This window comes from Bemisia tabaci, chromosome 6 (assembly GCF_918797505.1).
Source record: "Bemisia tabaci chromosome 6, PGI_BMITA_v3".
Classification (NCBI taxonomy): domain Eukaryota; kingdom Metazoa; phylum Arthropoda; class Insecta; order Hemiptera; family Aleyrodidae; genus Bemisia; species Bemisia tabaci.
The window spans coordinates 42,095,506-42,118,901 of NC_092798.1; the positions used below are offsets into that span (position 1 = coordinate 42,095,506).

Genomic DNA, 23,396 nt, shown 5'->3' on the forward strand with positions numbered 1-23,396 from the left:
AATGCTCCTGTGTACACAGAAAAAAAAAAAAATTACACTAGCAGAGAGGTTCTGCAACCAAGTGAAGAAAAAAAAAAAATTTTCAATTCTAGAATATTAACATCAAACTTGATTGGTTGGTAGTTTTTCGTTGAATCTTATGAGAATCGTGAGTTAAAAAAAAAAAAAAAAAAAAAAAAAATTGAGATCCCGTAAAAATGATGAAAGAGAAAAATTATTATGAGCACTTTCCTTGTCTTGTAATAAGCACTTTTGGAAAAATCATGTAGGGTATGGTAGTGGCGCACACACCTAGATGTAGGTGTAACTTTTGTACCTGATAAATGCATGTTAAATTAAATCAGGATCAAAGAGTTGCCTTAGATGGAATTCTTGATGAGCACAAACATTTCTTTCATAGATGCTTGCTTTGATATTTCTAGGAAAAATAATTCAAATTACAGGAAAAAACAAAATCCCTAATTCTTTAAAAAAAACCTCCTTTCATTTCTAATGTAAATACATTGATTTAATTTAGAATGGTCTCCTATAAAGTAATTTTTGTAAATTTCCAACCTATTTATGTTCGATTTTACCAGTTGGGTATCCTCCAACCCATATGCCTGCTTCTGCTCGTTAATGTTGCTCTTTGTATGATCTCATTTTCTTTTGCTCGTCTTTTCATCTCCGTTCTGTTTACATTCTTTCGTGATTCTTTCATCTTTCTTTTGCGAATGCAGTTTGCTCTCTATCACTTCACTTCTATTTCTTTTCCTGTCTCTTTTGATCTTTTTGATGTTTTGCAATGTAATTGTGACAAGAAGCGGATGTTGGATGATTTTCCAGTACATTTTTCGCTTCATCTGTACAGGTATCTATCAGTATTTTGCTATTTAAGATACTTCAATCAGCTGGAAGGATTGTTATTAAATGTACATGAAAGATTTTCATTTACATTACATTTGCTTACTTTGCATTTCAAATATTTCTAGGGAAGCTGGAAAAAACATAAATCTTTGAAACATTGGCAGTTTTCATACGTTCATCAGTTTGTAATACTACATGTTCACATAAGAAAGTGTAAAAAAAAAAATTTAGATTTCCCTTCAAGCTCTTTCAGATGAAAGTTCAATGAAAAAACTAATCACCATTAGCTTTTTTAGCATTTGATTTCTTGCTTTATTTTTTCCAGAGATCAATTATTATTTTGTTTCTTTCGTTGATTTTTAGTCATTCTCCCTCATCATATCAGAACGTGCTATTGCTGAGATACAATGATACCGTGTAGTTTTTTTTTGTCTTTAATGCTTTATTTTTTTTTATTCTTCTATAATGGTTTTTTTTTCAGCGACTTCCAAATTAATCTTTCACTTTGGAAGTAAAAATTTTCAAAAGCAAAATATAAAAAAAATTTATTTGTCTCAAAATCAGAAATGAGAGCATTGGAATTCAAACCACTAAGCGGTTGTTATCGTTCAGTTTTCAGTTTTATATTTTTCATTTTTTATTTACTTCAAATTCATGGAAATTACTACACACGAGAAGCTCAAGTCTCATGAAAAACATTTTGTTTTAAAATCAACCCATGAAAAGCCCTCTGATGCGCCACGACTGATTTCAGTGCATTTAATTTGTATTATAACAGTGAATTTAACATATTTATGTGTAATTTGTTTTTATTTATTGTTTCTTCTTCTTCCTTTTTCATTATGTGTCATATTCATTTGCAGTTTCTGCACAAAATTTTAGTCTACTGAGCTAGGGAAAAACGTTGAATGACCAAAATAATTTTTTGGACAGACTTAAGGTTTTGACTAATAAAATATGACCTTAAATACTTAAATAATACAAAAATTACAGCTCATTAATTTCAGAAATATAGACTATGTCTTGGAGAAAAATAATCTTAGTAACAAGTCATAGACCATTCAACGTTTGCAGCATGGCAGTGTTATTCTGGACCTCATATGCGTTTATTTCCGATCAGAACCTTCACTTTGCATGTTTATGAGCCACCCTTGCTTATCATTTTAAAAACCTTAAGATTGTTTTGATCTCAAAAATGCAATAACTTTGAATCCTGGACAACCGTTTCTACTTCCCAAAATGTCTAAAGATTGCAGGAAAAAAATTTTCAGACTTTTCTGATCAGCAATCTGTCGAAGTGTAAAAAGTAAATGAGAACAAGAAAAATGAGAGGCAATTCCTTTCTAAACTGTAGAGGAGACTTTTTTCAATTGAATTACAAAGTTTTAGGTCTTTGTTCCGACGGTTTTGAAGTTTTAAAAATAATGGAAAATCAAATCAAAGTCGGTCTTTACTGTGAAGTTGCAAACATTGTTGAGTAAATATTTTCTTCCGTTTTCCTCAGATTTCTCAGATTTTTCAGCGTCATAGACACTCTGTTTTGATATGAAAATGATTTAAACAACAGGTGGCACAATTCTTGATTAATCATAAAATTCTGCGTTACAGTACAAAAGTGTGAACAAATGTAAAAAAAATAAGTGCAGCCATATTTATAGTTGTCTCAACCATATATCTGGCTAGTGTTAATATCACCCAGCAATATAGTTAAAATTATAATACTTTTTTTCCGTCTAGTTATTAATTTCGTTCAGCACGTACTGACCTGTCATTGACCGAAGGAAAAAATGCAAATGACAAATGTTATTAATTGTTTACTGTCATCTTGAGTGCTGGATTTTTTCATTTCTTTCTATTATCACTATGTCTTTTTCTTTATTATCGCACTTTACTATTATTGCTCCCTATTTTATGGAATACCTGCATGTGACTGTTGTGTATTGTTAATTTGAAAGTTTAAACTCATCTTGTTCGGAGCATTAAGAAAATCTTTAAAGGTTTTCAAGGATGCATTTTACGTTGGTGCTCTTAATCAGGAATGACACATGATTGGAGGCAATTAGTTCATTCATCTTGTGAACATGTACATTTTGGATGAAGGATAATGAGAGGATATGAGTGAAATCAGAAAAAAATGGGTCCTGTAAAATGGAACACCACTGATCAGAAAACATTTGAAAAAAAGACTTTTTTGAAAAAAGGTTGCCGCAATTTTCATTTTTTCCCCTTTGTTTTTAAGCTCTGCATAGGTTACAAAAATGTGCATGCCTAACTATTTTTCATGTTATGTTTAGATGGAATTTTTATGGAAAATATTGTCATAAAATATCATGAAAACAAAAATTTAGGAAGCTTGTCTAAATTTTAATGTTTACATATTTGTTACAGCTGGAACTTCACGAAGCCAATCAGAGGATCGCAGCTGGCGCAGCGAAAGCTGGCGAAGAGACTTCCGCTCTCAAGACACAACTTGATGAGCAGAAGAAGCAACTAGAGAATCAACGTAGAAAATTAGATGAACATAGAAAAGGAATAGACACAAGGGCCAAGCAGTTAGAGGATAAGGAAAAAACACTAGCAGATTTAGAATTGAAACTAAAGAAAAGAAAAGAAAACTTGGACCAGTTAGAAGCTCAAAAAGTAAGTAGACGAATTACAAATTTTTAGGGACAGATTTCAATGAAATTGTTCTCTTTTTTTATTGAAACAAGGAAAGCTAATAATGACTTCTGTGAGGTACCCTGAAGAAAGATTCTCTTCCATTTTGGTGATTAAAGTCTAAAAATATGGTATTTCAATTTTTGTTGGCTTTGAGATAGTTGAAATAAGTATAATGTTTTAAAGACGCTTCCTTGATACGTACAGAAGATTAAGTTAAATAGAATCAGGGGATGACTTTAAAGCACAGAATTACTGAAAACAACTTCTTTACCTTTTTGGAAAATGAAGAGTATGTTTTACCTCCTAGAAAATAGAGCTTTGGGAGCGATGGATTTTTTTATTTTAGCCATTAGTGGGCTTCGTTTTGAGGACTGAAAAATTTCAATTTTCAACTATTTGAGATCTTAAAAATTCTTACAAGAGAAATAGGCACAAGCAGCTTTTGGGTACATTACCTGAGTGATGCATTACCACCCATGAGCTGATTTGGTTGAACACTTGAGACAAGAACACAGCACAACATATGGAAAGATGTGTTTTGGTTGTGTGGGAATAAGACTTGTTTCGCATTCACTCAGTTTTTAGTTTTTGCTTTCATTATCTGCAAACTCCTGAAAAAAAGTGACTATTAATTAATTGGGGGAAAAATATAGGTAATTGTGAAACAATTCATCCAGAGAAAGTCTTTCAATGAAACTACAAAATAATAATTCAAGCAGATGGCTTAAAATTCTGATGAAATTGACGAAAAGTTTAGCTACATTACACAATATTATAGCTATAAACCTTGAACAACATTGAATTTTAGCTCTCAGACTACTTTAACTTTTGAAATAAGTATAATTTTGGAGATATTTCAGGGTGTTTGTTTAAATATTTGAGAATGAAATTTCCATCCGAGCTCCCTCAGTCAAACTGACAAATTCCCTTTCCTCATCCGATCAATGATCTGCCGGCTTGCACGATCTATTACTTGATTTGAAAGCACTCAAATTTTCTACTAAAACTAAAATTTTCTATCAAAGTTGAAAGTTTCTGAAATCTTGATTTTGGTGATCTAAAAAATTCGTGAAAGACAAAAATTTGAGTCTTTCTTTGTGAGATTCCTGCATTTAATATTAAATTTGCAATTTTTCTGTTTTTTTTTCCTCTACAGGGTAGTAAATCAGGAGCAGATGTTGAAGCAGTGAGACAATTGGAGGAGGAACTAAAGGCATACCAACTAGAATTAGAAAAGAGCAGGGAAGATGCAAAACGAGCTCAAACGGAAACAGAAAGACTTTTACAGTTAGTTCAAATGACCCAAGAAGAGCAAAACAACAAAGAAAAACAAATTAGGGACCTCCAAGAGTAAGTAAACCCGCATTTTCACAATTTTTCAATTTAATTTATTTATCCCTGTTTTTCCTTCCTTACGTGATTGACCCATTATAAGTTTTCTACCTGTCCCTATGAAAAAATTACCATGCCAAATAAATACTATCCCGAAAAACTTCTGGGGATGACATACTGAAGAAAATTGACATTTCATTCTGCAAAAGATCAACAGGGAAAAAGGACACAAGAGAATGATGTAATCATTTAATTTTTCAAGCAAAAGAACCCCGCACAATTCAACCACAATAATGGCATATTTAATCAAACTTGTTGCCCAACAAAGAGACCCTCAATGACACAATCGTATCAAGAATGACACCTCGAAACTTCAAATTTCTTGAAGCGACGAACTATCTCTGTATTTAAGATTGAAGAGGAAAACAAAGCCAGTGCTTGTTGGACTGTGTCAACAAGCTTAGGTGTGAAGGTTTCTTTGATGAGCTTTATAAAGTTCATGTTCACTTGTGAGTTGACTATGATCATAATTTCTTCAAATTAGTTTGTAATCGTTATTAGCGTTAAAAAATTGACTGACAATGAGATATTTCTGGATAAGATTTTTGATTCTTCTTATTGGTTCCTCTCTTTGCAAAATGACATTAACATGACCTTGGCATCTATCAAGATGCACAATAATCGTCAGAGCTGGAGCACAACCTTGACAAAGAATACATCATGTATAAAGTAGTCTTAGCATGAGCAGAATCCCTATTAGTATTAAAAATCTGTGGAGTGTCAATATAGAATATTACCTTATTTAATTATCAAAGAAGATGTCGAGCCTGTTATCCGACAGTTCTTCACTTGAGGAGGCATCTCTTGCATCAGGTTTGGAGTCTTAAGCTAGCGGTCAAATGGCATTAAGAGCAGTTTTGTTGGAGCTCCTGATGGTAGAGGGACATGTTCCAGGACAGTAGGCACGAGTCGCGTCGTTTTACACCTGAAGAGACAACAAGAAAAGTGTTTCAGTAAACATAAACCCTTAAAAACCTTCTAATTTATTGGAAAGTGAAACTAAAAAACCTTTATAAATTTTCAGAGCACTGAAAGCTGCACAGTTAAAATTACGAAATGCTGCGGCAGCTGGAGCACAAGGACGAAAAGATGACGAGGTAATGTATTTTCTTCTCAACAGTTTAACATTTCGGATCTTGAGTGATTTTGATCATTGATAAAAAATTCCGTGAGAAGAAGTAATAAATTAAAGTAGAAACACTCAATCAAACCAATTGCCTAAATCGATAAGATTTCGTCATTGAAACATAATTGGAAACATTCAGTTAGCAATAATAAATGAGTCACAATGTTAGCAATAATAAATGAGTCAATTTGATTTTTCAAAACTTCCAGAAAAAATTGCAAGACTTTCGACAAAGGTTGAGTGGTACATACCCATGTTAGGAGGTGCTGAATAAAAAGTTAATCAAATTATAAAAAATCCTTAATTTGGACATTGGTTTGTTGGCTTGATTATTTTTTGTGAGCAAATTCCACAATACTAATCAACTTTTACCTCTGTTTTCCTTACCTACCTTTCCTCCTCAAAAAACCTTGTTGTTTCCTACATCCCCACTGTTATGATTATAATTTAAATGCACATTTTCTTTTCTATTTTATTGATTTTGGTTCTTGTTTTATTTTTCCATTTCTTAATTTTAATTTTGGTTTTTAACACTCATCACAAACAGGCTGGTCCTGCTGGCTTCTTAAAAAGCTTCTTCTAAGTTAGCAGAAGCTGTGTCTACTTTCTTGTGATAGATTTTAATTGACTAAGACAAAAAATATTAAGTATTCTTTTAATATTTATTTATTTTACCAAATAACTCTTATCGACTGACGTAAAAGCATTGAAAAAAAAAAAAGAATTATGTTTGTTTACAAAATGTACACTACAATGCTTACTCTAATAAATTTTATCCAAGCAAATCTACCCTTAAAAATTTAGCCTAATTATTTTCTTTTGAGAGTTAAGCATTAAATCATATCGTTTTAAACTACAGTGACTAAAGTTGCTGACACAGCTAAAACCAAAGAATAAATTAAACTAGCCCAAAATATAGTCTCGTAATTTTAATATTTTGTTGTACATACTTCTGCAAAATACTCGTAGTTGGAGGTTTTGTAAAGAAATATTTCGTGACTAAACATAGTTTAGCAATTGTTTTGTGGTGAAGTGTTAATACTGTAAAAATCTGTATATTTTTGTTTCGTTTATAATTTTATAAAAGATTTCAACAGACCGAAGTCTCCATTTTTTGTTTCTGTAAATATTTTTACTTTTCTTGTTGATTTTTTACGCAATTTTTATTTTTATTGTCTTCTCACCCCAATCCCTGCGTTATTAGTCCACCTCCGATAGCATCCCTAATTCAGAGGAAATAAAAAGCGTGACCGACGATTCCAAGCAACAGCAACAGCGAATCGTTGCACTAGAGAGCCAGGTGAAATGTCTGGAGGAAGCTTTAAAAAGTCACAGTATCGACGAACTGGAGGATCTTTTGGATGTGGTATCGCTGAAGGATGCACGAATTGAAGAGTTGGAGGAGGCGTTGAAGGAAAGTGTTCAAATCACTGCTTGCCGAGAAAGGGACCTCCAGGAGGAAGAAACGCGGAGAAAAAGAATTGTAGAGAAGGTGAGTTGTTGACAGCAGATTTGTAAATTTAAACAGAATGTAAATTTGGTCCAGAGCAGAAATTAAGAATATAAACGGACAAGGATTCTTAGAGGTGATAAAAACTGAGTAAATTACTGAGGCTAAAGTATCTTCTAAAAAAATCTACCTGAAAGGCATTAAGGAAAAAGTTTAGGTATTTTTAGAGGTGCAGTTTTGTCTCAATTTTTTTTAAAGAACTATATTCCCACAGGATTCACTTGCGCAAATAGCGATGATTTGTGCAAAGGACTCTCATAAAATATCATTATTGATAAAAATCTATAGCAATTCTGGTGAAAAAGAAATATAAATTTTTTTTATTCTGTTTCAAATCATTAGGATAAAAAAAAATTCACCAGTGAAAGTTGAGCTACAAATATCAGACAAACCACTCAGACTTTATTGGCAACTTCTTTCATGGATTCGAATTGGAAAAGCAAGAAGTACAATTATGTTACTAACGATACACATTGTTTTATGCTTCAGGTTAACACTCTTGAACAACGATTTTTATCAATACAAGGAGCACGAACATTGAGATGCACTACTTGTAGACCACTAATAACAAGACTACAAGAACTGGAACAAAGGTTGACAGAGCTGACCACTGAGCGAAAGCAACATTTAAGGGAATTGATGTTGATGAAGTAAGTTTAAACATGATTTCCGTAAATGTGGCAAAAAAGTTCCCTGAGTCAAGTGTCTACTATTATCCTACAGAAAACTTTAAGTACTACTCAAGAATATCATCCTAACCATTGGACGAAGAGAGTACCTATCTGTTTTAGAGAAACATCAAGTAGGCACTTTTTTACTGCAAAAGAGTGGACTACTTGCTACATAATTCTTAGAAAATGATTGTAGCAGCAGGTTTTGCTTCTGCCTTTCATAATCTTTCATAAGTAGTGTGATGAATACATCACTTTTAGGAGGGCCGCTTCCACCAACGCATATGACATTGGAAATGTTGGACACCGTTCTCAAATTTCCTGTATTTTTTTAGTGCTATCCTGTATTATTGTAGCCTTCTTATAATTGTTTTACAATTTAGAACTTTCTGCATTTATGCACAACCTGTAGGTATCTCTCATTCAAACATTTGCCAATTTCATGACTTTTTTTCTCGTTTACATATTTGCAGCTATCAACAGATTTCAATTCTGAAGTTACATGGACCTATAAATTGGTGCCAAAAGAAAAAAAAAGGCTAGTTACACTCAATTTACATAAACATTACTTGAGCGGAGAATTTACCTTGATAAAGTGAACAAATGCGAGATGGAGGAGGAGAAATTGCACTTGGAGAGCAGGCATCTTAGTTATGTTAAAATGAAACAGGATTTGATTATGTTCACCTGTCTTTTTGGCTGATTGTCTATTATTTTAGCACTGTTAGACTTCTGAAAAAAAGAAGTAGCCATTAATTAGTAAATAACAGGATTTTGGAACAGGTTAGTCATAGAGAATAGAAAACCTGAATTTTACTTGTACCATTACAATGCAAGAATCAATTGAATAATTTTACCACTTTATCAGCTGCACTTATTTAGCAACAAATGAAGCATCATAATCTTGGTGTTTTTACACTCAATCTGCTGAAAATAGATATACATTTTTATTTGGAACCATTGTCCACTCTACATAAGACCGTTTTTTGATGGTGTAAATGAATTCAATTCAGTGAATTTTTCCAAGATTGATAATACTTTTTTTTTTATTAGTTCTTTAAAGAAACTTCAAATGTTTGTTTTACAGACAAGAGGCATTGGAGGCAGCCATAAGCGAGAAAGATGCTCACCTAGCCTTGCTGGAAATGTCAGGTATTCGTACGGCCAAACAAGCAGCACAAGCTGAACGACTAAGAACTGATCGGACACGTCTTACTCAAAGACTAAAATTGGAGGTAGGAATCTCATAAAACATTTTTCAATGCTCAAAAATTTTCAGGACTATTTGCAAGCAGCCAACTTTGTCACTGTTATGCAATATGTTGTGGGAAATCATAGTTTGCAAATGAAAATAGTTGGGTTAAAATTCTATAATACTAAAATTAAAGAACTGGTGACTGAATGAAAATTGAGAAGTTCCAACCAGTATCAAAAATTTCTTCCCTTTTTACAGGATTGTAGAGATAATGTCTTGAGGCTTTTATTAATCCTGATCAGCGGTAAATTAAGCGGGAAAAAATAATTGCGAAGTCAATTATTTGTTCTACTGAATTGTAGTTTGAGGAATAAAATTCCAAACAAATCATTTTCCAAATGAATCCATTTTTCAAATGTAAGATGATTCCCACTTATTGTTAACATACCTTCCAGCTAAACAAGAGGATTTGTCCTACTTTGTTAACAAAAAGTTTTATTGTTCACTCATAGTCACATAGGTAATAAATATGACTAGAACCTGAATATTGTTCACTTTAATTCCACTGACGACTTCAGCAATGTGACTATCTACAAAATTAAACACAGTACTATGTTTGCTTCTAGACGGAGAACAGTGCATTTTTAATCCAAGAAAAGCATGATGCATGCAGTTCGAGTGGTTCCACTGATGATGAGGAAATCTCAATACCTGTGTCCACAAAACTTTCAAGTGTAAGTGTAACTAAAATTTATTTTTGTTTTTTGCTGGTCTATGAGCTTTAGCCACCAAGACTTGACTCTGTGACTAGCGCAACAAACTCATTTTCTAGCTAAAAATATAGCTACTAGAAGAGCAAGTTAGGATGTTTTTTGACTAGCGCCACATGAGGTCTTTGACGGATATTCATCATTAGGCGAGTGCTGTGAAAAAAATTTGTACTCGGCTTGAAATTCTTGGGTTCTAACTTTAAATAAACTTTCGTAGTTGTCAAGAGCAAACTCCTCAGACACTAACAAACTGAATAAGTTTCTAACATAGTAAAAGTAATAATTTGAGGATGTCATGCATTTATCATTATTTGAAAGTTGTCAATGCGATACCCCCCATTTTGATTAACAAAAGTTTCCATCTACTTTCAGATGAACGGGAAACTCTCCACAAAGCATCCTGAGAATGAAAAAACATGAAACGAAAGCTACAAATTGACCTTGTGTAAAAATTTCCGTAGTCTTTCCTTTTTCAGCGCACAAAGATCTTGTAAATAAGTGTTTAAGATGCGATTTTCACTGCCTTTTCGTCATTATCAATCCTGTACAAAAATACTTTGCCAGTGAGCAAACTGCAAATATACCATGAAGGAAATTGCCTTCCTAAATGTTTTTCTCCGGTTTTAAAGGTTGTTGTTTTTTTTTCCATTAAAAATCTAGAGTTTGCATCCATTGATTTGTATATTTCAATTGATCTTAGGTTTTGCAGTTTGGTCACTACATGATTTGTTTTTAAAGCATGTAAAAGTTTGTTTCAGAAGAGTAGGCTGTGAGAAAAAGGTATGATCACATTTTGAAAAAAGGCTCTGAGATGATAATCTTGTCTGGTTTCCCTAGTTTTTCAAAAAGCTTCATTTCACCTATCATACATAAATTAGGTGAATACTCAGCCACTTCCACAATTACAGGTTGCTACTGTCACTGATGCCTCTAGCAATTTAAGATCATTAAAATACCTGCTCTTATGAAGCAAACTTACGATAAAACATGAAAATGTATTTTTTGAGATCTCCTTACATTGATTATTGACGCTAATCGGTGGAAGTATCGCAAGCTAAATCGCTAAGTCAAAATTTTTCATACCGAAATACATTGTTAATCCTAATTATCCGTGAAATTCCATGGTTTTGTTACCAATGTTGTGCTAATTACTGACTGAATATTCTCATTTTTAGTAAGGATTTGAAATTCAAATTAAACTTCCTGCATTGACTTTCATTAGTTCTTGGTTGTCAAAGATCGACTAAAGAACTAACCTTTCATCTGCAACATTTTCTTCTGATTTGTTGATTGCTTGGAGCAGAAATAAATACACTCACATGTATTACCATACATGGATTACAATACACAACTTTGATAACCATGAGAATGAAATGCATTCGTTGCATCTTAGATAAGGCTGTTAGAGTTTGGAAATATTGATGTTTGAAATCTGCGCCTCGCTCTGTAGCAGCAGGCAGAGGCTCACAACTTGCGTATTGAGAAATTCTAAAATATTAATTGTTGTGTTATTTTGTTTTAAGCTCTGAGCTGCTCACTGCGCAATATTACACACTCTCTAACTACTTAATCCAAGCTGTGGTGCTTTTAAGCATTGAATTTGGGGTTGGACTTAACCACGCCTAACTAAATGATCTGAAATTTGACCAAAGTATTTTTGATCTCGTTTGTACTTTTGCCGATTAGCATTTTTTTGAAAACTCAAATTTTTTAATCTTATTATTTTTTCATTTTTGTGGATTAGAATTCTGTGCATTGTTAATGTGTTCACAAATTTAATTTACTGTTGAAAACTAATGCGATAAAAGTAAATTCTTTTTCCATTTTTTTCCAGAGAAAGTCGTGAATTGTTTAAGCAAATGTTATTAACTGCATCGAAAAATACAATCATCTCATATAATACATTTAATAATAAAAAAAACTTGATAATCGGAAAAAAGTCATAGGTATTCTTCACATTGGCATTTTTTAAAAAATAAACTGCTAGAGACTTTCTACTTTTAATAATTCCAGATGAATTTCTAACAGGATGAAGAAGTTATAAGCATTGATGAGAAAATTAAAGGAATTTCTACCTATACCTAAATTTAAAGCCTGTTTCTATTCTATATTAAATTAAGCATTGTTAGGTAAGACTTTGACATCGTTCTACAATTACTGTTCTTTGAGTTACAATAAACAGAATGAAACTGTCCCATTAAATATTTATTAAGCCATGACTATTTTTGCTATTCTAAGTCAAAAACTTTAATGACACTGACTGCTTGGAATTTGATGATTTCGACTGAAAATTATTTTTTTCTTTCGAAAAGAAAAGCTGTAAAATATTTTTCCTTATTTTATAAAAACCATGAAGAGTAATTTTTAAACAACTTAATTTCTTATTTGTCCTGCTACTTGTTAGACATTCACTTGTTACACTAATCATCATATATATAAGTGTTAACATTTGATTTAATGTGTTACATACTTGTTTATAATTGTTATACATGAATGTTTTATTATTTATAAAGTTTGTAATAAGTGTATAAAATGAAATTATTGATAGTTGTTGTTTTGTTCATTTGATTTGATTCATTTGAGTCTCTTTCCTTTTAAGTTAAGGTCATGATTTTTGTTCAAACGTTTAAAAGCTTTTCCAAAGCAATATCTCATTACACTGAACTAATAATAAATCCACTTTTCATGTTCGTTATGCGAATCTTTTCTGAATAAATTACTATTCATTTTGCCAACATCCATTCACTAGTGATGGATATTAATAATGGAAATTGTTAATATTGTGACAATAAAGAATTAAAAATAATTTTTGGATGCCCCTTCAAACTTTTGACAACAGCAGTTCATTTTCTTTGTTCCTCAATTTCTTTTTCAAATAAGGAATGCCCACCCTGCTCTGGACTAAAATTTAACCTTTCTTAAAAGTTGTCTTTTGTAATGCTTGATGAGAACATTTTTAATACATCTGATTTAGTAGTGCCATTAAATTTTAATATTTTTCTTTTGATCTGTTTTTAAAAACTTTTGATAAAACTGAGTTGCAAAGTTCAACTCCATTCATATGTCTGGTTTCTTATTGAAGCACTATTTAAAAAATAGCGTAAATATAAAAATATTGCTGGGATTAGGATTTTATTTTTTGTTCTCAACCTTAAAGTTGTTTCAAGGAATGACAGCAACTTTAAACACGCTATTCAGAGGCCTTTAGCAAAACCTTCCACTGTATTCTGTTGCAGACCTACACATCCTGAGATTCACAAGACACCTATTCTCTCATACTTAGCACTATGCCATTCCAACCAAACTTTAGATCAACTCAATTGTGCATACTTAACAGTCGTTAAACTTAAAATTCTGTTGTTTAATATCACCGTGGGTGACTGCAAAAAAGCCTAATCCATTAAAAAAAGCCTTAAACAGAACTCTCCTCTCTACTGGTAACAATTATGTTGTCCAAATTAAAAAGGGGCTAAGGAAAATTTTTCGTTTAGCACACCTGCATTATCTGGCTCTCAATCTCCTTTGCATTTCCATTTTTATTTTAAGCTTAAAAATGTAACATTTCATTTGTAAGACATATCACTACTTGTCATTTTGAATCATATTTTGTCTAATAGAATTAAAGACATACCTACTTAATTATAAAATGATTAAAATACATTCAATGTAATGCAAATGTTGAAACATATGGAGTTTTATTTTCTTCCTTACCACTGGACCAAACTCAAGGTACTTTACCTTAGTAATCACAAGCGGTAACTTGCATTTACCAGGCTGACCAGATCCTCTCTTTTTCAGTCGCCTTGTAAGGACATCATCAACCTGCAGATTCAGCTTCCTCCTATACTATATGTATGGCATCGGTATCAGGGGTTACTACTGCATTCAAAATGGCATTGATTGTGGAGCCTTTTGAGGCAGCATAATTGAAAAAAACTTGCCTGAAAACAAGATAAAAATGTGACATGATTAAAACGACAGAAGAGACATTGTTTACATGTTTTTACACTAAGCCTTCAAAAAAATAAATGAATAAATTAAGGATCCGAATACATACGAGTACAAACAAAAAGTAAGGAGACGGTGCAGAGGCCAGTGCAAAACTAAATTTCAAAACCCCAGAGAAAATAAAGAGACTGATGGGAAAAATGATTGAAGCATTCCTGCTCACTGATTTTTTTTTAAGAAAAAAGTCCAAGTTTTGCACAGAAAATGTATATACTTAGTTTTAAAAATAGGCGACAAAGGTATAAAGATAGAAGCTAAGAATATACGATAGAGAGATTAACATTTTCAGGATATTGCTGAGCATCAATATAAATTGTGACACAACTTACGACCATGGCTACATGACATAAAAGCATAAACACCAAAAAAGAGTCCAGGCCTTCGTTTTTTACTTTGAATATTTCTCGAGGTAGATTCTCTGTGAAATTTAGAGGACGATTTAGGAGCCATTTAAAATGAAGCTAATAAGTTCGAGCCTGGAGGATGACTAGTTTTGGCTTCCGTGAGCTCTTCTGCCTCCTTTGTGAAAGGTGCTGGCGAGAAAACAGGGTGTCTACTAAAACAGGCTGGTCAAAAATAAGTACTTTTACAGTACTTTTTCAGTACATTCTCAAGAAATTCAGTACCTCCTCCAACAGAAAAATTCCGTTCTTTTTCGGTACCTCCATTTGGCAAAATTAGAAAAATGTCAACAATTTGAAATTGCGGCAAAAATAACAAAAAATTAAAACAAATTCCGGATCCTTTTTGCGGAATTTCCGCACTTTTTCAGTACTTCCGGACCGCCCTTAAAAAATCAGTACTATTTCCGGACTTGTAGACACTCTGGAAAAATAATCCTTTCATTCAAAAAGCTTTTGTTTTCTTACTTCCGAAAAAGGCAGATCATTCCTCACCCAAGGGATATTTTTGTAATAGTATAAGCGACCGCACAATAATATACGCGGCACGGTAATTCGAGGGACTCAAAAACGCCTGCTAAGCATGAGTTAGCCTTCTAATAGTTAAAGTGTGTTGAGCGAGCGGTATACTCACAAGGCGTTCACGAACGGTTACTTCGAGCCATTTCACTGGACTCGACATTGTTAAGTGACGCCGCACGAAACAAAATCGTCACAATTTCACATCTAACGCTTTTCGTTCTAATCTGACAGCGACATGCCATAGTTTTCTAAAATCACGGGAAACTTTAACATTGACTGTGTAATATCGGAATACGTATGAAACGTGTGATCATTATTTCATGAATTCCCTGTGCGAGTGTTTCCTTCTCAAAATAGAAGCATTGGAACTATCATAGTTTTTTTTAAAAAACCGGGTTTTTTTTAATACGCTAATTTTGCTCAACTGCGGACTTATTTCCACTTGCAGAGATTCAAATTAAAGAGAAAAAAACACCCAAAAAAGGAGTTGTTCAAAAAGTACTGACGGCCAACGTTTCACCTATTCTCAAATTCTTCAACATTTGGCACGAATTCCCAAAAATTCCCCAGTCACGACAAAATCCCTGTCTTACCCGCGTACCCAGAATCCCGAAAACCCTAGAATCGAATAAAGTATTTAGGTATCTACGTCTAAATGCGTCCATTAATTGACTGCCCTTTTAAGCGATTTTCAGGATTTTTGAACCGTAAGGCTTTCCCACCCCCTCTCCCTCAAGTTTTTTGTGTATTTTCGACTGAAGCCCACATTTTCTATCCAAATTTTCTTACCACAAGAAGAACTTCCTCCTACATTACGCCAATACGCTCCCTAGGAACCGTAGACCGGAGTGGTGTGAGCGGTTACCTGTCCTGCCGTGTTGAAGAAAAGCGCCTTAAGAGCAATCGGAGTTACCCAAATTTCCTCTGACGAAATGTTTATTTTCGAAAAAATTGTGAATATTTTGTCTAAAAATTTTTGGAATGTTTTTTTCGCAATTTCAGCGGATGCTTCAAAAATTTCAAGGAAAAAGTAGTCATGAATTTTTAGAAAATAAACTGCTTGTCAGAGGAATCTAGTGACCTTTGAATGCTCATATCCACATATCCTGATATTCCTTGTTAGCAAAGCTACCCTGATCTACAATACCTTGATGGAGTATCTCCATATGGGTATGGATTTTGATTGGCTCCTCCCTTTTTTGGGTCCTAGGGCCTCCATTGCGAGAACGGCGGCGAGATATCCATACTCTCTCCTTCAAGGTACTCTACCCTAATCACTGTCAATGACGGATCGTAGAACTAGTGCATTAATACCCCCCGCAGCGAAAAAAGCTACCAGTGCAGCCGCGGTTTCGGCGAACTTTCATGATCGATTCGCTGACAGGCGAAAAAGTTCCAAGAAAGAAGCACATCCATAGTCTGCCATGCTAAGGAAAAACGCCGTATGAACATTCAAGTTGCCAAATTTCCTTCGATAAAACGTTTATTTTTGAAGAAAACTATGAATATTTTCCCTTGAAATTTTCAGGAACTGTAGGTGAAACTGCGAACAAAATTATCTGGAAAATGGAGGATAAATATTCACAAACACTGGGGAAAAAATACATTGGATCTAGAGTCCAGACTTTTGAAAACATTGACAGGAAAAAGGATTCTTGATTCAATCAGATTTAAGCTTAAATCAAAAGGAAATCCGCTCAAATTAAGAGGCTTGGTTCTTGATGTAAGCTTAAATCTGATTAAATCGAGAGTATTTTTTCGTGTCGATGTTTTTAAGAGTCTGGACTCCAGATCCAATGTGTTTTTTTCCCAGTGAATTTTTCCGACAATTCGTGATTTACCATTGAAATTTGGCAACGCCTAAAGGTTCATACGGCGTTTTTCCTTGGTACGGCCGGCACTCTTCCGCCGATTCCCGAGGGAACGAAGAACGCGGTTTTCGCGAGGTTTCCGGCGAATCTTGCGGGGCGACCGCAACTCTTCCTGGCGCCGCCGGGCAAAACCACCCAACTCCAACGTGAACCCCTCGGTACTTGAGTGGTTTTCGCTCCCTTCACGACGGACCTGGATCGCCTCCGAGGAGGTTTCACTCTGAGGTTTTATCTTCCTCGATAAAACCTCATCAGGATTCCCTGCCAGCGTCACGCCACACTGCCGCGCGGAAAAGCCGCGGGGAGGGGGGCAGGAAAAGTGACACTATCTCTGACGTGAACGGCAAAAAGCGAGGAGCGACGTTGCCAAATCACCCGGGTTTTCCCGGCGGCTCCACCGGGATCCCCGGTACTTCTCCTCCGGTTTGGCCACGGGGGGCGCTGCGTTCCACGCTCTATTTACCGCTTACCGGCCGGCTTATCTTCGGTGGTGCCGACTCGGGCGGAAAATTCGCTCGGTTCGATCGATCGATGACGAAACCCCACGAGTCGTATTCCTGATGAACCCTGAGCTCCATGAGAACGCGTATGTTCCAGGGCTCATCGAGGGATGGACATGTTGGGTTTTTCCGTCGGCCGGTCCGATCGTGCGGAACACGCCGTGGGCGCGGGTGGTTTCCCGGTCTGTCAACCGCACATATTGCACCGCGAAGAATCCGTTTTGAGCGACGGAGTGACATAACTCGGGCAGGATACCGAGCGGAATCGAATTCGATACCTGTGGGGAGGAAGGCTGGAAATAGCCCGGGAGTGGAAATTCAAGACCTGCTAGGCGCCATCAGGTGTTGCTAAGATTGTGCATGGTGGTCCCCCTCGTGGTGTAGAAGAACCTAAAAGCCGTGGTTTCGGAAACTTTTCATGAGGTAATGGAGATGTTGCATGTGTGAGGAATTTGCGATTTTACTGTTGATTCTTAAGTAAAAGTTCGCGAGAAACACGATGGTGCCACTGATTTTCTCTGAAATTAACTCCCAAGCACAAAAAAAGCTCTCAAGTTGAGGCCGAAATGGAGGGAATATCCCACGCTATCCTGAGAGTCCACCTCTACATCAAGACGAACTCTCCATGCAAAGATAGGGAGCAAATACATTGACCCTTTATTTAGGGACTCCAAAGCTGAAAACACGGCAACCCTGCTAAGGTATTTGCTCCCTATCTTTGCATGGAGAGTTTGTCTTGATGGAGAGGTGGACTCTCGGGATAGCGTGAGATATCCCCTTCATTTTGGCCTCAACTTGAGAGCTTTTTTTGAGCTTGGGAGTTGACTTCAGAGAAAACCAGTGGCACCATCGTGTTTCTCGCGAACTCTTACACTAGAATCAACAGTCAAATCGCAAATTCCATCCACATGCAACATCTCCATTGCCTGTGTATTTAGTGTGATGAGAAATATTACGCTCAGGCTACTTAAGTCCGAATGGAGGGAGAGACGAAGGTTGAAGATTCAAAACCTGGTGGGTGCCGTCAGGTGCTGCTAAGATTGAGCAAAGTGTTCCCTGCTCCTCTCATGGTGTAAAAGAACCTACACGTCAAAATTTCGGGAACTTTTCAGGAGGTAATTGCCTCTGTATTTAGTGTGACAAGAAATGTTGCGCTCAGGGCACTAAATTTCAGACTGCGAAAGAGACGAAGAGGATTCTAAACCTGGTGGGACCCATCGCCATCAGGTGCTGCTAAAAATAAGATTGTGCGTAATGTTTCTCTTGAAATGTAAAAAAAACTTCAGTACTTCTGCTTCAGCTTCGTAGAATTTTTAAGAGATTTCCTGAAAATTAGGTCTAACTTTTGCAAGTTTCTTCTTCGGCTCCTTACTTTTTCTTGAAATAATGTTTGGTAAAATGGTGAGCAAGTACTGCTACAAAAAAGCAAGATTTCGACACTTATTTAAATCTCCTAATTCTTATCGTTAGTTTCAATAGAACCAAATTGACAGTGAAAAACCTTAACTTTTTAGCCTCACGCCATAAACATAACATACGTTCTACTGGTTACTTCTAAGAATAGGTGCTTGCTTTCATAATCAGTCACGGGTAAAAAAAAACCTCTTGGACCAATGCCGTGGTGCATTGACTTAAGAGTGCAGTTTCTTGTCGCCGGATTTAAGAGTCTTGAACTCTTGATTCAAGCAGATTTTGCATTGATTCAAGCGGATTTTGCATTGAAACAAGAGTCCAGACTCTTTAATCCGGCGACAAGAAACAGCACTGTTGAACCAAGAGGTTTTTTTTACCAGTGGTTGGTTTTTTTTTCTCCTATCAAACTATCTGGATGGAACTTTTTAGTCTTCGATGTTGAAAAATACTTACATTTTGATCCCGGGGCTTATCCAACTAGATATCCTCCACAACCCAAGTCTTGTACTTTTGGGCGATAAGAACGGAGCTACAGGCTCCTGAGATCTGTTGGGGATGTCACCATCGTTCCAAGCTAGACTGAGACGATCTTCAACGGTAGGCTTGGCTCGAAATCCATCGGCAGCGCTCAGGTTGTCCCAGGTCGAAAAGTCCAGACTCCAGAAGATCGACCGTAGGGGCAACAATCGTAGCCTCAGTCGGTGTTCCAGAGGATGTCACCGTTCCCTTCAGGATCCTACTGCGATTGTTCGGCAGAAACTCCTCCAAAACACTGTTAACCTCCACCTCTCCAGGGCCATGTTCAAAAAACCAATCTGGGAGTTGACTCATGTTTTTTTTTTGATTGCGGAAGGAAGGGAGATTTAAGGAAGTATTTACTTGAATTTCGAAGACTAAAAATCGCACATTTTCGCTGGATATTCAAAAACACCTGAAAAAAAGCAAAAGGAGTAGAATGTAGAGTAGGGGTCTTTTTGGGGGGCAATGATTTTCTCAGGTCAATAGAATTTTTGAAAAAAATACGAATTAGACGAAGGGTAAAAGTTCAAGCTCTGGTAAGTGAGCGTAATCAGGCGTCCCTAAGATTGCCTTCAAGAACCATATGACCTCGTTCGACACATTACTTATTGCAAGATAAGGCTTTGTCGATCAAGGTCATACTTGAGAACGATCGAACCGGACTTGACTAAACGATGCAAAATCGACCAAGCCATTTCTTACAATATTTCTGTCTATCGAAACCTTTCGACAAAGGACCAGTGAAGTCTCAATAATCAACCCACAGGTCTCGACCTGACAACTCGACTTATTCCAAGATAGGGCTTTGTCGATCGAGGCCATACTTGGGAGGGATCGAACGGGACTTCCCTAAAACGATGCAAATCGACAAAGTTTTGTCTTGTAATATTTCTGTCTATCAAAGCCTTTCGACAAAGGCACAATGAAGTCTCAGTAATCAACCCACAGGTATCGACCTTAATCCAAGATAGGGCTTTGTCGATCCAGGTTATACTTGGGAAAGATTGATCCAGACTTGACTAAACGATGCAAAATCGACAATGCCATTCCTTGTAAAATTTCTGTCTATCGAAGCTTTTCGACAAAGGACCAACGAAGCCTTAATAATGAACCCACAGGTCTGGACTTGGAAACTCGGCAACGCTGTAGCCGGACCCCGCTTGCACTATGCAGTTCGAGGGGCGTAGCGGCGGGGTGGAGAGGGGCGCGGCGCTGGAGGAATGCGTGCATTGTCGAAGGGACCAGTGCGGGCGGGGGGTGGTGGGGTGGGAGGGGGTGGCGGCGGGACTGCAGGCAGTGCAAAGTGATTGATGGAGACAGCCAGGCCGGTCCCTCTGCGTCCCCCGCCCCTCCAACCTGCACACCACCCCCCACGCGGCTCCCGCAACCCTCGCCCGCGCCTTCGGGGCAGCACGACGCACAACGCAACGCACGGCTCCAGCCACCCCCTTCGATAGTTGAACCGGCAAGAACAACACTCGAAATCAACGGAGTCTCCAGGGTGTTTCCACCTACGGGAGAAGGAGAAGCACCGCAGGATATATCGATGGTGGAAGTGCAGAAAGGCGTAACTCCGTTTGCGGTGTTGCAGAATTTCTGTCGTATTTTATTCCCTACATGGAAAACTACTAGAAGTCATTTCTTGGAAACTTCGGTGATTTTTCTTCTCTGCATGAAAAATATTTTACAAAAATTTCAGGCCATGGTTTTGGTTGAGTCTCACTGGAAAAAAAACACATTGGATCTAGAGTCCAGACTCTTGAAAACATCGACAAGAAAAAATACTCTTGATTCAATCAGATTTTTGCTTAAATCAAAAAGAAATACGCTCAAATTAAAAGGCTTGGTTCTTGATTCAAGCAAAAATCCGATTGAATCAAGAGTATTTTTTCTTGTCGATGTTTTTAAGACTCTGGACTCTAGATCCAATGTGTTTTTTTCTAGTGCTCCTTTTAAAAAGTAAAATAGTGGAAGAAATTTTAGAACACCACAACTGAGATACGCATTTGTACGGTTTCGCCATCGATTTAGGCTAGCACCTATAGAATATAGCGCTTGAATATATTAGCGTAGCCTACATGTTCTGAGGGAGACACAACAACAAACACCGAGAGAACCGTTGGACTGGACCAGTCACGTAGGGACGATGAAGTTTCCCGATTCAAAGTTTTTTACTATAACAGATAAGCGATATCCTTCCCAAATTTTTCGGCGAGAAAGATCACACCGAAGAAGACTGACAAGCCGAATAGAATCTGCAAAATGATGCTAAAGAGCACTAGCTTAGTGCCAGATGAGCCCACATACACACTACAAAACAAGCATAGAGGTGTCGTCAGCGAAGTTGACGGTTGTTTACTTTCGGTTTGCAAGCGCCAACGACGAATTTGGGCCTCTGAACAACTGGGCGTTTGCTACTATCCACATTGAGAACATCAGTCTTATGATCGTATCGAAAAAAACTACTTATCAGTTATGATTTGCGACTTTTTTGTGGTTGTGATTTCTGTGTGGCTAAAAATTAAAGTGTTACAAGGTTAAAAAGTATTAAAAAACTTATCTAAGCTTGTGTTTTTGCATCTGAGAGAGTCAGATGTTTTCATGTGGATAATAGTGACGCGAAAACGCCTGCAAACCGAAAGTAAACAACCGTCAACTTAGCTGACGACACCTATACCTGGGAGCTGACCTGACAATAACGAGTATTCTCTCTTCAAAATGGAGTCCCCTTATACTGAGAGTTAAGACATTGGGAAACCATGTATGAATTATGATTGGCTTCCGTATTTTAATCTCCACAGTGCCATAATTGGTAAAAAAGATTACATTTTTACCGACTGAAAATATGAAAAACTGAAATGGACAGGGGAATTAGGGGTGCGTCAGGGAACAAACAGAATGAGAGAGGGGACAGAGGAAAGGAATTCTTGAATGAGCTTATCAAAGATTACGAAGAACGTTTGTAATCTTTTTGGCCGTTTGTGACATTTACGAGGCGCCTTGTCTCAACTCTCACTATAAAGGGACTCTAATTCTAACGACCGAGGATTCAGAGTACGCCGCCAGTGGCGGGATGTGAATGATCGATTCTCGATACTTCCCCGTTTGAAGCTGTGGCAAAGAATCGATTTATAAGGCGTTCGCTGCGAGCATCCTGTTTGTCGATACTTTTCCATGGGTTTAAATGGCAGATCTATCGATTTATCGCAAGGCACGCCACGCCACTGTAACGCCTCGTTTCGATCCATCGCGAAGGCGAAGCGTATCCGCTCGCTCGGTTCAGAGCCGCGAAAAAGTATCAAGTTTCAAAAATATAAGACCTTCGCAGTCACTCCATCATATTCCTCCGACGGGAAGGAGCCCCAGCAGCGCGGGCGGGCGGGCGGGGGGCGTTTTTCGGGTGGAAGCTCGAAAGGCGATGGCAAAGGGCGCGCGAGACGTCGTAGGCGGCGGCGGGGCTTACGCGCCCCCCCCCCCCACCCCGCCCCTCCCGTCGTCCGTCCGACATCGGCGAAAATGGGGAGCGGCGAGGATTACAACCGCCCGGCTTCCTGGAAACGAGAAAATTCTGGCAGGGATAGTCGGAGGGCGGGGCGCGGGGCGGAGGGGGGGGGGTCCTGAAAATCCCCGGGCAGAAAATTCCGGAAAATGCTGCGCGGAAATCAACGGGCGGCAGGGTTTCCTCGGACCGGGCTTTCCAATTATTTCCGAGAGGAAGTCCTCCGACTTTTCTTCGGGGGGATCGTCGTTGTTCCTTTGTCGAATGGCCTCGATCGACAGGGCCGCCACGGAGAGAAATGTTCCAGAGTATCTACAGGAGCGTCTTTTCAATCTTTTTCTCGTCCTATTTCTTTTTAAAGACCACTAGAATTCTTGCTGTCGCTATGGGATTCTTGTCGTCGCAAAAATTCCGGTTGTAAAAAACAGAAATCTAACGATGAAAATATCAGGAGAACTCTCCTGTTCATTCTACAGACATTTTTTTTAGCTG

General features: G+C 37.0%; 2 protein-coding genes across 7 annotated transcripts in view; one reads left to right on the forward strand and one right to left on the reverse strand.

Moving 5' to 3' along the window:
- The window catches only part of brp (ELKS/RAB6-interacting/CAST family member bruchpilot), a 164,552-nt gene extending 150,697 nt beyond the window's left edge, over positions 1-13,855 (forward strand). For 5 of the 6 annotated variants that reach the window (XM_019050690.2, XM_019050692.2, XM_019050691.2 and 2 more), the window contains 8 exons: positions 3,235-3,486; positions 4,664-4,857; positions 5,924-5,996; positions 7,230-7,517; positions 8,025-8,185; positions 9,294-9,441; positions 10,028-10,135; positions 10,544-13,855. In XM_019050690.2, the coding sequence (XP_018906235.2) occupies positions 3,235-3,486; positions 4,664-4,857; positions 5,924-5,996; positions 7,230-7,517; positions 8,025-8,185; positions 9,294-9,441; positions 10,028-10,135; positions 10,544-10,591 (1,272 nt within the window). In that variant the 3' untranslated portion in view covers positions 10,592-13,855. Of the gene's footprint in view, positions 1-3,234; positions 3,487-4,663; positions 4,858-5,923; positions 5,997-6,572; positions 7,518-8,024; positions 8,186-9,293; positions 9,442-10,027; positions 10,136-10,543 lie in introns of those variants that run through there. The other variant, XM_019050695.2, reaches the window with a different exon arrangement.
- Positions 1-23,396, reverse strand: part of LOC109036465 (uncharacterized) — a 179,213-nt gene that overhangs the window by 143,682 nt on the left and 12,135 nt on the right. Inside the window, exons 3-7 of the transcript XR_011900026.1 lie at positions 19,340-19,817; positions 13,910-14,112; positions 8,793-8,938; positions 5,637-5,824; positions 3,963-4,118 (exon numbers count right to left, since the gene is read on the reverse strand). The gene's annotated coding sequence lies outside the window, so the exon portion shown is untranslated. The remainder of the gene's footprint in view (positions 1-3,962; positions 4,119-5,636; positions 5,825-8,792; positions 8,939-13,909; positions 14,113-19,339; positions 19,818-23,396) is intronic.